The sequence below is a fragment of the Sapajus apella genome, unplaced genomic scaffold (assembly GCF_009761245.1).
Source record: "Sapajus apella isolate SASKATOON/1434 unplaced genomic scaffold, GSC_monkey_1.0 scaffold11, whole genome shotgun sequence".
Taxonomy (NCBI): domain Eukaryota; kingdom Metazoa; phylum Chordata; class Mammalia; order Primates; family Cebidae; genus Sapajus; species Sapajus apella.
In genome coordinates, this window is record NW_022436951.1 from 22,552,482 (window position 1) to 22,568,887 (window position 16,406).

Here is a 16,406-nt window from a genome sequence, read left to right on the forward strand (position 1 = left end):
CCCCCCCACTGTCCCTCCCCTAGTCCACCCCCATACATATCAGTATGTGACGCTTCCCTCCCTGTGTTCATGTGTTCTCATTGTTGAAGACTCGCCTATGAGTGAGAACATGTGGTGCTTGATTCTCTGTTCCTGTGTCAGTTTGCTGAGAACGATGGTTTCCAGCTTCATTCATGTCCCCACAAAGGACACAAACTCATCATTTTTATGGCTGTGTATTATTCTATGGTGTATATGTGCCACATTTTCCCTGTCCAGTCTATCATCAATGAGCATTTGGGTTGGTTCCAAGTCTTTGCTATTGTAAACAGTGCTGCAATGAACATAGATGTGTGTGTGTGTCCTTATAATAGAACAATTTATAATCCTTTGAGTATATACCCAGTAATGGGATTGCTGGGTCAAATGGAATTTCTATCTCTAGGTCCTTGTGGAATCATCACACTGTCTTCTACAATGGTTAAACTAATTTACACTCCCACCAGCAGTGTAAAAGTGTTCCTATTTCTCCACATCCTCTTCAGCATCTGCTGTCTCCAGATTTTTTAATGATTGCCATACTAACTGGCGTGAGATGGTATCTCAATGTAGTTTTGATTTGCATTTCTCTAATGACCAGTGATGATGAGCATTTTTTCATATATTTGTTGGCCTCATATATGTCTTCTTTAAAAAAGTGCCTGCCATATCATTTGCCCACTTTTGAATGGGTTTGTTTGTTTGTTTCTTATAAATCTGTTTTACTTCTTTGTAGATTTTGGATATACATCCTTTGTCAGATGGGTAGATTGCAAAAATATTTTCCCATTCCATTGGTTACTGGTTCACTCTAATGATTGTTTCTTTTGCTGTGCATAAGCTCTGGAGTTTAATGAGATCCCATTTGTTTATTTTGGTTTTTGTTGCCAATGCTTTTGGTGTTTTAGTCATGAAGTCCTTGCCTATGCCTATGTCCTGAATTGTTTTGCCTAGGTTTTCTTCTAAGGTTTTTATGGTGTTAGGTCTTATGTTTAAGTCTTCAATTCATCTGGAGTTAATTTTAGTGTAAGGTGTCAGGAATGGGTCCAGTGTCTGCTTTCTGCACATGGCTAGCCAGTTTTCCCAACACCATTTATTAAACAGGGAATCTTTTCACCATTGCTTGTTTTTGTGAGGTTTGTCAAAGATCAGATGGTTGTAGATGTGTAGTGTTGCCTCTGAGGCCTCTGTTCTGTTCCATTGGTCTATATCTCTGTTTTGGTACTAGTACCATGCTGTTTTGATTACTGTAGCCTTGTAGTATATTTGGAAGTCACGTAGTGTGATGCCTCCAGCTTTGTTATTTTTGCTTAGAATTTACTTGGCTACATGGGCTCTCTTTTGGTTCTATATGAAGTTTAAGGTGGTTTATTCTAGTTCTGTGTAGAAGGTCATTGGTAGCTTGCTGGGGATAGTGTTGAATCTATAAATTACTTTGGGCAGTATGGCCATTTTCACGATACTGATTCTTCCTAACCATGAACATGGAATGTTTCTCCATCTGTTTGTGTACTCTCTTATTTCGTTGAGCAGTGGTTTGTAGTTCTCTATGAAGAGTTCCTTCACATCCTTTGTTAGTTGTATTCTTAGGTATTTTATTCTCTTTGTAGCAATTGTGAATGGCAGTTCATTCTTGATTTGGCTCTTTTAAAGTCTGTTATTGGTGTATAGGAATGCTTGTGATTTTTGCACATGGATTTTTTATCCTGAGACTTTGCTGAAATTGCTTATCAGTTTCAAGAGATTTTGGTCTGAGATGATAGCATCTTCTAAATATACAATCATGTCATTTTCAAAATTCGTGTTAAATTTTTTATTCATCAAATCTAAACCATGTAATAGCACCGTTCTGAACTCTGAAAACAGCTGTATTATATGGACAAAGAGCTATTAATCAAATTCCATGTGCTAGGAATTATTTCAGATACATGAACTATGAAAAGAATTAGATGATATTCTTTCTCTTAGGGAAAACTGAGTAGATATTATATATTGTTATAATACATGATGTCAACGAATACCAACTGTTAATGATATACATTTGCTTAAATTGTTATGAGTTTAGATATTAAAAAGAACGAACTTTTCAAAGATGGGAAGAGGTCAGTGAAATATTTACATGGGAAATTATTTTTAAACGTATGGACTTTGGTTACTCAAGATAATAAATTCAATCAAGGGTTTTATATCCAGCCACATTGTCCTTCAAGTTTGGAGATTACAGGCACAAAGTTTTTAACATTACAATATGCTAATTGCATGTATGGATATGTTACATTGTACCCCATAAATATGTATAATTATTGTGTCAATTCAAAATAAAATGAACTAAAAAACGTATTCTGACCAGATGGAATAACATACCTAAATATTATTTAGCACTTTTAATTGAGATCAGTGTAAAATTCTGTATTTAGAAACAATTAATAATTATATTTCTTAGGGAGGTGGAATGAATGATATTTTCTCAGGAAATAATATATTGCACCAAGTAATACTTGTGGATACTAATGGATAATAACAGACAGGAACACTGACTGTGGTTAATATCAGGATCAGGGTAGTTGATCAGAATATTAGCATATGCCTTGAAATTGTAGAAACAATACCTCTTTTCCTAAGAAAATAAGATTTTAGGTTAAAAAATTTCTATTATTAATACCCAAGAATGAAAAAATGTAAGTCAAAGCTAGTAAGCCAAATATTAGATCTATTAGCATTAGCAAGAGTACAAATGTTAAAAAAAAAAAAAACAAAAAAAAGTTACAAATATGTAAGAGAAATGGGAGGAGATGGAAGTGGTGTATTTTATTTTAATTCCTGTTTACTGTATGGTGATAAAAGAATATTACCTAAATTTATAAGAATGGTGATAGTCACTAGAAAAAAAAAAGAAACAAAAATAAAACTTCACACAAGGAAACCAGATGTATCCTCAGGACCTAGAAATGGAAATTCCACTTTACCCAGCAATCCCATTACTGGGTATATACCCAAAGGATTATAAATTGTTTTGTTATAAAGACACATGCACACACACATTCAATGAGGCACTATTTATAATAGCAAACACCTGGGACCAACCCAAATGCCCATCAGTGATAGACTGGAAAAAGAAAATGTGGCACAGGTACACCATGGAATACTATGCAGCCACAAAAAATGATGAGTTCATGTCCTTCGTAGGGACATGGATGAGTCTGCAAACCATCATTCTCAGCAAACTGACACTAGAACAGAAAATCAGACACCACATATTCTCACTCATAGGTGGGTGTTGAACAATGAAAACACATGGACACAGGGAGGGAGCATCACACACTGGGATTTGTTTTGAGGGGATAGAGGAAAGACAGTAGGGAGTGGGTATGTTGGGGAGGGATAACATCGGGAGAAATGCCAGATATAGGTGACGGGGGAATGGAGGCAACAAACCACATTGCCATGTATGTACCTATGCTGCAGTCCTGCATGATCTGCACATGCACCCCAGAACCTAAAGTACAATACAAAAATTAAAAAAAGATTATAATAAAAAATCCACATACATAAAAAAGAAAGTAAGGTATATGATTTCAATGCCCACAATGATGGGATCAACTAAATTATAAAAAGAAAGAACAGAAAAACACTTTACAATCCTAAAGTGAGTCATCACTGTGGGTATAAATATCTGTGTTGCAGGTTACCAACATTCACAAAGCAGAAATCACAATATATACAAAGAGCTATGTCTATACAAGAATGGTAAAAGGTTGCAGCTCACAAATTTCAGTCCATGACAGATAAAGTATTTTAAAATATGAATAATTAAATAATTAATAAGGAGGTATATTTAGTATATCAATCTCTGCATTCTGATGTTATATTATTTAATTCAAGTGCCTATAGAATATTTAGTAAAACTATGTATTAGTCTTCAAGACTATTTCATTAAAGGAACCAAAGTTAAAATAGTATAGATAAAATGCTCTTTTCCAAATACAATCTGAAGATTTATTAACTACAACAGCCACAACCTTCTACTTCAGGAATTCTCAAATCACAAAAAAGAATAATGCACAACAAATTGCAGAATGTCTAGAAAAAAAAAAAACTCTAATAAGAAAGAACATATGTGGGGCCAGGGTAGTGGCTCACATTTCTAATCCTAGTACTTTGGGAGGCTGAGGCGGGCGGGTCACGAGGTCAAAAGGTGGAGATCATCCTGGCCAACATGTTGAAACCCTGTCTCTACTAAAAATACAAAAGTTAGCTGGTCTTGGTGACTCTTGCCTGTAGTCTCAGCTACTCAGGAGGCTGATGCAGGAGAATCGCTTGAACCCAGGAGGCGGACGTTGCAGTGAGCCAAGATTGCACCACTGCACTCCAGCCTGGCAACAGAGCGAGACTTAGTCTCAAAACAAACAAACAAAAAAACCACACACACACATATATATGGAAATTGTGGGATATAAATTAAGTACTTCTGAAAGTATACTTGTAATTCTAAACATATCAAAGACATAGACTAAAAGGAATAATATTAGATGAATGAAATATATAACTAATAATGGAGAATGAAAGAAGAAAATAAAGACTAGAAAGCAAAAATATATATTCAATTTTAAAAAACCTGATTTTTTGGAAGGAAAATTTGAAAAATAAATCTAAATTTATATTATTAAGAAACATGACAGACATAGAAAATAAGCAGCTTGGAAACATTATAACAATATTTTCTTAATTCTACAAACATAAATTTAATAAGAAGAATGTTGGGGAAAGGTTGCTAAAAGCAACACACATAAACTGATTTCTGAATAAGAAAATGAGAAACTTGTAAATTTTCCCTAAATACATCAGACCCAATAATTCACTAAGGAATTCTCTCAAACCTGAAAGAGCAGATAATTTCAATACTATTTAAAGCTTTCAACACACTAAGAAGAACATTTCTACTGTTTCTATAGAAAGCAGACAAATTTACATGAGTTTCCTAGGAATGCTCTTACAAATAACCATAAACTGAGGAACTAGAGCAACCCATGTGCTATCTCACAGTCCTGGAGGCCAGAAATCTGAAATCAGGTGTTGATTGGGCTGCGCTTCCTCTTTCCTTGGTAAACTCTAAGGAAGCATCCATTCCTGGCTTCTTCCAGCTTCTGAAGGTTCCAGTCGTTCCTCAGCTCATGGTCACATCACTCCTCTCTCTGCCTCTGTGGTCATATGACCTCATCACAGTTTCTTTGCCAAATCTCCCCTGGCCACTCTTATAAGGACACTTGTTATTAAATTTAACACCAACATAAATAATCCAGGATTATCACCTCTTCTTGTATTTTACTGTGTAATTAATTGCATGGCTTGCCATATTCATATTTTTTGCAGGGTTGCCATTAGGCCACTATAGCTTAGCTCCACAAAAGCCATGTTCTTTCAATATATCCAGTAGATTTACCCCATCCCAATATCCCTGAAATCTCAATCTGTTACAAAATCAATTCTAAGTCCAAAATCTTATCTATTTATCATCAGGTCAACATTTGTAAACTAATCTCAATCTAAATCTCATTATCTTAATCAGGTTTAGGTAAACTCTAGATAGTTTCCATCCTAGGGCAAAAATCTTCATCTGCTGACCTGTGAAATTGGAAAACAACTTATCCTTATGTAAAAGACAATGGTAAGAGAGGCATAAGTTATAGACACTGACATTCCCACAGGGGGAAAATGGAAGAAATAAAAAAGTAACAAGTTCCAAACATGTTTAAAACCCAGCATGGAAAAATCTGTTCGGTTTCTTTTTTTCAAAAGTTTTATTTAATCTTTAATTGATAAATAATAATTGTATATATTTGTGATGTAAATGTGATTGGATTTAAAATCCTCTCTATTAGATATTATTAACTACAATCACTGTTCTGCATATGGAACACCAGAACTGATTCCTCCTACCTAACTGTAGCATTGTATGCATTAACCAACGCCTCTTCTTTTCCCACTCACCTGTCTATTCCTAGCCTCTGGTAACCACCATTCTACTTTCTACTTCAATTAGTTTGACTTTTAGATTCTGTATGTAACTTTGATCATATGGTATTTTTGTCTGGCTTATTTCACTTAACATATTCTCTATGTTCATACACATTGTTACAAATGACAGAATTTTGTTTTTGTTTTGTTTTCCATTACAGACTAAATAGTATTACATTTAGTCTTTAATCCATTTTGAGTTAATTCTTGTATGGCTCAATACTGTGCTCTTTGTGTCTGTAGCTTTGCTTACCACTGCCTTTACATTGTGCATAAAGAACCCGAAATCTTCTGTTTCCTATGAAAGAAACCTTTGACACTATAGCTGCAAAGTTAAGATTTCTGGACACTAAACCTGGAGTTCCATCCTGCAAGTGGTTGAATTAGACTATAAATTGAGTGTCCAACCATGCAGGGGTGTCTTTCTTCTGGGGAAGGCTGGGGCAGCCACAAAAACTGGAAAAGGTGAGGAATAGATTCTCTAGAGCTCCCAGAGTCAGTATACTTCCGCCCAATTTCTGACTTACTGACTTCAGAACTTCAAGAAAATTTCTGTTGTTATATCCCAAACTGTTTGCAGCAATTTGTTAAGTCAACCCTATGAAATTAATATGGTAGAATTAACACAAAATAATAAGCCAATGCAAATATGAAGCAACATTAAGCAGCTTCATTTATCAGTACCCACAGGACAATTCTAAGCACCATTCCAGTAAAACAGAACACATTGCTAGTGGGATGATTCCAAGAATGCTCAGATAGTTCAGTATTAGACAAATAATTATGCTGGACTGAACCATATGAAATTATTTTTTGTATATGGCATCATACATTTTTTACATCAACAGTTTCCTATGAGTAAAGCTAATTTTTTAAAAAATTAAAAGACAGGAGTTACCAATACATACCCATATAATACTTGCTGGTAGTTTCTCTCTTCCCTATCAAGTGAGATTGATATCAACCACGATCATCACCATTGTAAATATTGGAATATGAATGCAACCTAATTAGCACTATCAAATAAAATATAAGATATCTACTTAAATTCTAATTTTAAATAAATAACCAATACATTTTTCTACAACTATATTATTTGTGATAATTGACATTAATATACTAAAAAACCCTACAGTTTATCCTAAATTTAAATTTAATTGGGCATCCAGTAGTTTAAATGATTGAATTTGGCAACACTGAAGATAGCACTAATTAAATATGAGCATCAGTGATATGGGATTTTTTTTAAATCTACAACTTTAGCAGTAATTCCAACTATTTAAAAGGTGTGGAAGATGGGTACTTGAGTAGCTTTCCCAGAGTTACAGTAATAGAAAAATAATAATTATATTAATACTGTATATACCATTTTGTTGGATAAAAGCAAGGGATAAAATAATGTATATATAACTCTACAATATCAAGGCATAAATAAATGAGTATAATTTTTTCTCAGTTTCCCTATACTGGTAATTCAGCCTCACCAGCTTTTCTTTACAAATGAGGTTGTTAAAATATTTCCAATGCATTAATTCAACTGCTTCTAAATTCCTGTCCCAACCTAAAATAATCAACTCATTTCTTCATGGCTCCACATGGTTCCCATCCATCCATCTGTCAGTTCTTACAAAAAAAAAAAAAAAAAATCCCTCAAAATGATTACCCCCACCCTGGAGTAGTAAAATATATATTAGATGTTCATCAACATGAAGCCATATGTCCACAGAAACAGCCTGCACCCTAGCAGTAGGTAGGTCAGTATTGAGGCAAATGATACCTAACTTGCCAGGGGACCTGCTAAGAAATGGAAAAAGAGATGTGTGTCATCTTGAATGCACAGCTTGATAATAAAATCAGATAGGACTGGAGGTCGCCAAAATCCCTCCACAGATTTCATTGAATAATCCAAAAGATATAAAAGCCCACAATAATAAATAAGCGGAGGTGATTGTTTTAAAATCCAGTGTTACCATAAGAAAGAAATGTTAAGCATTCCTAGTAGAGTATACAACTCCGACTTTTAGTTCTAAGGCCTTAAATACCCATATTCAATGAGAAGAAATTTAGACAACATCAAGCCTACCATATGCAGCAGGTTAACTCCAAAAATTGTAGACATTGATCTAAAACTAACAGTAAACCTGCCAGGTAATCATCTTTCCATGAACAGCATGCAGGATTCTGACTGTCCAGCTCCCATAAGCCAAGAGGGACCATTTTTGTTCACACAATTGCTGATAGACAGCAAGTATGCACCATTTCTAGGATAATTTATTTAAATTTTGATGGGGCTTATTGATAAATTAGTCAAAGATAAGTTCTGACCTATTTTTATAAAGAAGGAAGGAGTCAAGGAAATAAAAATTTGATGTGTGGATCCTAAGAGTATGCAACTCCTCAAACAAGATAGGTATTAGTTATTTTGGCAATTCATTACTAGTGTGGATACCTTAGGGAAAATATGGCTTCCAATCGATAGGTTATAATCTTAGAAGCAATTAACTCCTTGAAAAAATATGTAACCTGAAATTCATAATATTTATGTCATATATAAATGCAGGCGTATTGTATATGTGGTCAACTTCTGAGAATTGGTGTTTTTAAGATGTAAAGATACTTTTTTTTTGAAAACTGGTAAAATATTGTAGTGGCTTATCCTTATCAACATCCCTGTGACCTGAGTTTTCTAGATTCTTAATATATGGTTTGGAAATTAAATGATATTTTGCCTCTTGTGTAATCTACAACCCCTGGAAAGGCCAATTTTCCAAGGGAATTAGGAAACAATGGGGAACTTATTATAAGTATTATAGTACTGATCATTCTGTTTACAGGATCCTGATAAAGATCCTCTTTCTAGTTAGCTATTGCTTGGTTGCTGTGAACTAAATGTATGCTTCTTTCCTCAAAATCCATATGTTGATGTCTAATCCCCACTGTGATGTGATGGTGTTTGGAGGTGAGATCTTTAGAACATAATTAGGTAATTCAGGTGAGACCTTCATGAATGGAATGTGTCTTTGCAAGAACAAAGGAGAGATAGTTTCCTGTTATGTGAGGATACAGCAAGTAAGAGGCTGTCTGCAAACCCCAAAGAGGACCCCTGCCAGACACCAGTTATGAAGGCATGTTGATGTTGGACTTCCCAGCCTTCAGAAACGTGAAAAATAAATGTTGTTTAAGCCACCCAGTTTATGGTATTCTGTTATAGCAACTTGAATTGACTGTGATGTTGACCCTTAATATAGAGGAAAACACCTGAATTTCTTCACAGAGAATGATCATTTTTCTGTTCCTGCCAAGAAAATAAACTTTGAGATTGAAGCAGACTTGTGCAAAATTAGTGGGACAAATAAAAATGAAAATTTTCTAGTCTGCTGCTTCTCATAGAGCTTCAACAGGAAGACCAGCATCAGTGGATATTTCCCAGTTTAAAACGGAAGACTGGTCTCTGAATCCCCTTCACTCACCTCACCATGCGAACTTTTAACACTATATCTGTTCCTCTTGGGTGCACGCAGCCTTGTACATCCATCATGCTAAATACTTTCCAAATGTTTAGTTGTTATCTGAAAAAAAGCACCTCATCTTGAAAACACTACCTAGCAGTCCTCACACACTCCTATATCGGAGTTTGTATTCTTTCTATTGATGTACCTAATACCGAATACATATTATTGCACTAAATACAAAACGTGGAGCTTCCATTTATGCTGTAGATGTTATCATTAAAATGATTTTCATAGTTTATTTTAAAACAAAGCTAGAATGGCTTATCTCTATCTCAATTATTTCTTTCCAAAAAGGAAAAAATATAATGCATATTTGAAAAGTATGGAAATCATAATACTGGAAATCTTATTTTTTCCCCACAGCCACTGAACTACGAGAAAAAGAAGTCATATACCCTCAACATAGAAGGAGCAAATACACATCTTGATTTTCGCTTTTCTCACTTGGGTCCTTTTAAAGATGCTACCATGCTGAAGATCATTGTTGGGGATGTAGATGAACCACCACTGTTTTCCATGCCTTCCTACGTCATGGAAGTCTATGAAAATGCCAAGATCGGGACCGTCGTTGGTACAGTTTTGGCACAAGACCCTGACAGTGCTAACAGCTTAGTCAGGTATGGTATGCTTCAATCGTTTAGACATTTAAAGATTTTTATTGCCTCTCACATTAATTAAACATGAATAAAATTACACTTAAAATGTTTTATTTCCACATTGTTTTCTATGAATATAATTAAATTTTAATATTAATTGATTTTTAACTGAGTAGCTTAGCAGATGGATTTTTGTCAGATTAAGAACATATTTACTATCTCTGTGAATGTCTTATTGACCACACATTAATTTTTCCATTTGATTTAATGGATGTGGGCATAATTGATTGAGAAAATTGTTGTAGATCTGTTTAATCACAAACTAGAGAATCCACTGGTCCCTTAATGATAGGGAGTATAGATATAACACAAAACGTGATGAGTTGGGGATAACACGCATCTCTAACTGACTCTGGTTCCTTTGGTCAGACTAGCTGTGTGGCTTTTTCTTTATATGTAAAAGTGGAAAAATAATGTCTATGTCTCAAAGCTATTGTGAAGATGCATGAAGCAATATGCATAAAGCACCCAGCAAAGCGGCCTGTACCCAGTAGTCACTCAATAAATGCTAACTTGTCAAAGACAATATAGAATGCAAAATACTCTAAATACAAGTGTGGGAATGCTATTGTGTATACCTACTAGCTGAGTGATCTTTTACAGTCATTTATGGAATCTCAAATTCCAGATAAGTGAACAAAGAATAGTAATGCTACATGCTACATAAATATGTTGATATGATTCAGTTAGATTGAAATGAATGACTTAGCACATTGCCTAGCACATAATCAGTGCTCATTAAATAATATTTTTTATTTTTAGTACATCATGCTGGAGATATAATTAAAGCTTTTTTGCATTATCGAAAATTTTTTGTGTGCCTCATTTACAACAAAATCAGAAAGGTGGTGTACATGTGTGAAACCCCTAAGATATCCTGTATTTAAAGGTATGGAAATTCTGTCTCTAGAAAAGTTAAAATCCTTAACAATCTTTCTGCTTTCTCCCATGAAGTCCTTGGTTTTCATTCACTTAACAAAAGCTAATATACTAAATAGCCTCCTCAGCATCTACGGAATGATTGTAAAAGTTCTGAATTTCCTTTTTCATAAGCATGATTGTTTCCAGTTAAAAGGAATGCCACAGCACCCATGCATGTAGCCAAACAATTTTCTGGGCACAAGTGTATATAGTCAGCAATCCTACTCCATTTGCGAGTGTAGAAACTATCCTATCACACTAACAGCAAGAGCTAGATAATGCTTGAAGAAGGAGCATAAACCAAGTTACAGAAATCAATCTCCGACTGAGGAATAGAAATCAAAGTTAACACGTTTAATTGCTCAAACAGAGGAAAGCCCATTTTGCTTCAGTATTCCACAGAATGCTATGTTTTTAATTATTCTTTTGACTCCAAACAGTAAGCATAAGTTGTTTAGGTTTTTAAAAAATGTAGCACCATAAAAGAACTGTACAAATGAGGATTTCTTTACCAAAAGCAGTCAATATCTTTTGAGATTAGAGGTAGTTCAGGATATACGTTTGCTGTGAAAATATTAAATAAACATTGACGAGATTTTTTTTGAAAATTAAATTTGATACTACTGATACTTAATGTAATTCTTAATTTAAAAAGATAGGCAGTGCAGCCACTTATGTTTATTTTTTATTATTAAAAAAGCTGTACATTTTAGGAGATACATGTGAAAATTTGACACATTCATATAATCAAATCAGGATAGTTGTGAAATTCATCACCTTAAATATGTATCATTTATTTACACTAAGAACATTCAAATCATTATCGTCTAATTGTTTTAAAAGGTACAGTTGAATGGGTGCAAATATATATATTTAGATGGGAGAAATTGAATCTAGGGTTTAATAGATCAGTAGAGTGACTATAGCAATCACTTTTAGACTGTGTTTTAATCACTTGTAATGTACAATATTACAATAGTCCTCAAGATAAAGAATTCCGCATGTGCGTGCATGCACGCACACACACACAGACACACACACACACACAGAGACACACACACACACACACAGAGACACACACGCAGCATCTTGACTCCCTTGGAAAAAATTATGCCTGTGGCGCAGCCAAGTTGATGTGTACAATTAAGCATCACACTGTGTTTAGAGTAATAATGGTCTGAGGGAGGTGTGTATGGAGATTGTACTTCCAAACTTTCTGGAGGCAATGAGCTGAGGAAAATTAAATTGAGGCTCATAATCCAATTAGAAATTAGAGAGGTGAAGAATGAAGGAAAGAATTGTAGTTTGTTTTACATGAGGAGCTTGGGTTACCTGTGGGAATAGCAAGTAATGAGATTGGAGAGATAGGTTAGATACAGGTCATAAAGAGGCTTTCTGCAATGGTAAGGTCTTTGAAATTAACCCTGGTAGCAATGCCAGTAGGGAGAGAAATGAGAGGAATTTTGAAAATTATAACCAAAATGATGACAGGAAAATTTGCATTTCAAAATAAACAATAACAACTTTTAGAATAATGTGAAAGGTCAACTATATGTGATGAAATGTAGGCCAATGGGGAGGAATTGAGGTCAAGGACAAATATGTTTTAGCATTATTCTTTTTTTTTTTTTTTTTTGAGACATTGTTTGCTCTGTCACCAGGCTGAAGTGCAGTGGTGCTGTCTCAGCTCACTGCAACCTCCACCTCCCGGGTTCAAGCAATTTCCCCAGCCTCAGCCTCCTGAGCAGCTGGGACTTCAGATATGCACTGCCATGCCCAGCTTATTTTTTGTATTTTAGTAGAGATGGGGTTTCACCATGTTGGCCAGGATGGTCTTGATCTCCTGACCTCGTGATCTGCCCGCCTCAGCCTCCCAAAGTGCTGGGATTTACATGTGTGAACCACTGCACCCAGCCATTTTTTTTTTTTTTTTTGAGACGGAGTTTCACTCTTGTTACCCAGGCTGGAGTGCAATGGCGCGATCTCGGCTCACCGCAACCTCCGCCTCCTGGGTTCAGGCAATTCTCCTGCCTCAACCTCCTGAGTAGCTGGGATTACAGGCACACGCTACCATGCCCAGCTAATGTTTTTGTATTTTTAGTAGAGACGGGGTTTCACCATGTTGACCAGGATGGTCTTGATCTCTTGACCTCATGATCCACCCGCCTCGGCCTCCCAAAGTGCTGGGATTACAGGCTTGAGCCACTGCGCCCGGCCGCACCCAACCATTTTGTTATTCTATATGTTCCAACATATACAAAAACACCCTTTTTCACATAGGACTGTGATTCCCACGTGGGAGCAAAATCCACTCCTCACCAGGGATAGTTGGAAATGTCTGGAGACATTTCTAGCTATTACAGCTTGAGATAGTGTCTTAGTAATTTTAGACTGCTATAACAAATTACCTTTGACTGTGTGGTATAAATAGGAAACATTTATTTCTGACAGTTCTAGAGGCTGGGAAGTCCAAGATCAAAGTGCCAGCCTATCTGGTGTCTGGTGAGTGACTGCTTCCTGATTTGCAGAGAGCCCTCTTCTTCCTACATTTAACATAGTGAAGAGCAGAAAGGGAGAAAGAACGCAAACTCTTCCATTTGTTTTTATGAGAGCACACATCACATAACGAATGCTCCACCAATTTTCTCCCTTAGTTAGTTTGGCTGCTAAGAATTACCATAGTCTTGGTGGCTTATAAACAACTGAAATTTATTTCTCACAGTTCTCAAGGCTGAGAGTCTGAGATTAGGTTGCCAGAATTTTGGGGTTGTGGTAAGAACCCTCTTCTGGATTGCGGACTGCTAACGTCTCATCTCCTCACCTGTTGGAAAGGTAACTAGCTCCAAGCTCTTCTTGTAAGGGCACTAATCCCATTCATGAAAGTTCCATTATCATGACCTCATCATCACCTCCAGAAGTTTGTACCTCCACATGCCAATACATTATGGATTAGGGTTTAATATATGAATTTGGGGGAGGAAGATAAAAGCATTCAGCTTATAGCAAGTAGGGTGTTAACTGGTGTCTAGGGGTGGAAGTCAGGGATGTTGCTAAGCATTCTGTAACTCACAGGAGCAGCTCCTACAGAAATTGTCTGGCCCCAAGTAAATAGCGCTAAGGTTGAGAAAAGCTGACAGAGAGTAAAACAAACTGAAAGATAAATTGGTAAAACTGGAATACTAATTGTATTCATGGGAGGAAATTTTGAAAATATATTTTTCGGAGATGTGTGTCTATACATACAAATCATATACGTGAATAGTCATGTGAATGTTTCAATGTATACTTTCAATCAATTAAAATATGATGCCATTAATTGTCTCAGTAATTTGCCTATATCATTGGGAGCACTTAAGTGAACACTCACTATGAAACCTGCACTCTCCTGGTTGTTGAGAGGCCAAGATGATTGGTACATTGTTTCCAAATGCTAAGAAGGGAAGCATAAATCTATTAGCATATACATTATTCTTTCTGCTTTGTTTTAGTTAGAGAGCTAAAATGAATGCTGCTAAAGCTGCCTTAAAATAATTAGACTCCATAGCTGCTGTTTGGAGACACAATTTACGTAATATTTATTCTTGATTTTAATAAAAATGTGTCATTCACATGGGGTCCTGGGTACAAATAGTGAATAAAAAAACAGAAAACATTAACAAAAACAAAAGGAAGCCTTCTGCTTCCACATTTCTCAGGGACCAAGTGTTTGTACTAATTAAGGAAAAGCACATTGAAAACATGTACTTTGCAATGTGCCCTGAAATGCAATTAACTCCAAGTTTGTGAAGTTGGTAATGAAAGGGAGCTTGAGTTTTGCAAGCATTTGTGAAAAGCTTCCTGACTTCAGTCTTTTGTATTTTACTATAGTACATTTATACTTAAGTTGTTTGTATTTTACTATTACACTTTCATGACTTATTAGTAAGCCTCTTCAGATTTCATAGAGGATATAATGTCTAGGTTTTGTCTGTTTTAACTCAAGATGTATAATTTGCAGCAATATAAAATATATGTAAAATGTAAAATGAATTATTGTTGAGTGTAATCACCATGACAAGCTATCAAATACCAGCTGTTCTTCCTTTTGTCTAACTATATATATTTTTTACCCAGTAATCATCCCCGATTACCCACCCCACCACCACTACCTTTCCCAGCCTCTAATAACCATTATTCTACTTTCTATCTCCTTGGGTTCAATTGCTTTAATTTTTAATTCCCATAAATGCATAAGAACACGTGAAGTGTGTCTTTCTGTGCCTGGTTTATTTCACTTAACATCATATCCTGCAGTTCTATCTATGTTGAAAATGAAAGGACCTTATTCTATTTTATGGATGAATTACTGTATTGTGTATATGTACCACATTTTCTTTATCCATTCACCTATTGATGGACACTTAGATTGCTTTCAAATCTTGGTTGTTGTGTGCTGCAGTGAATATAAGAGTGCAGTTATATCTTCAGCGTACCGATTTCCTTTTTGGTACGGTTTGGCTGTGTCTCCGCCCAAATCTCATCTTGAATTGTAGCTCCCATACTACCCACATGCTGTGGGAGGGACCTAGCGAGAACTAACTGAATCATGGGAACAGTTTCCCCCACAGTGTTCTCATAGTCGTGAATAAGTCTCACAAGATCTGATGGTTTTATAAGGGGTTTCACCTTTCACTTGGCTCTCATTCTTTCTCGTCTGCCACCATGTAAAATGTGCCTTTTGCCTTCCGCCATGATTGAGAGGCCTTCCCAACTATGTGGCACTGTGAGTCCATTAAACCTCTTTTTCTTTATAAATTACCGAGTTTCAAATATGTCTTTATTAGGAGCATAACAATGAACTAATACACTTTCTTTTTCATATATACATAGCAGCAGGATTGCTGGATCATATGGTAGCTCTATGTTTAGATTTTAAGAAATGTCCAAACTGTTCTCCATAGTGGTTGTACTGATTTACATTCTCACCAACAGGATATGAGGGTTCCGTTTTCTCCACATCCTTTGCCATCATTAGTTATTGCCTATCGTTGTGATATAAGCCATTTTAATTGGCGTGAGATGATTTCTCTTTGTAGTTTTGATTGGCATTTCTCTGATGATCAATGATGTTGAGCACCTTTTTATATGTCTGTTTGATATTTGTATGTCTGCTTTTGGGAAATATCTATTCAGATCTTTTGCCCATTTTTTGATCAGATTAATGGATTTTTTTTTAAGTGATTTGAGCTCCTTACACATTCTGGTTATCAATCCCTTGTCATATGGGTAATTTGAAAATATTTTC

The 16,406-nt window shown here is 35.6% G+C and overlaps 1 protein-coding gene across 7 annotated transcripts in view; it reads left to right on the forward strand.

The window, feature by feature from the left end:
- The window catches only part of CDH18 (cadherin 18), a 1,107,073-nt gene that overhangs the window by 1,000,487 nt on the left and 90,180 nt on the right, over positions 1-16,406 (forward strand). For all 7 annotated transcript variants that reach the window (XM_032279054.1, XM_032279056.1, XM_032279053.1 and 4 more), the window contains one exon: positions 9,909-10,162. In XM_032279054.1, coding sequence (XP_032134945.1) covers positions 9,909-10,162 — 254 coding nt within the window. The remainder of the gene's footprint in view (positions 1-9,908; positions 10,163-16,406) is intronic.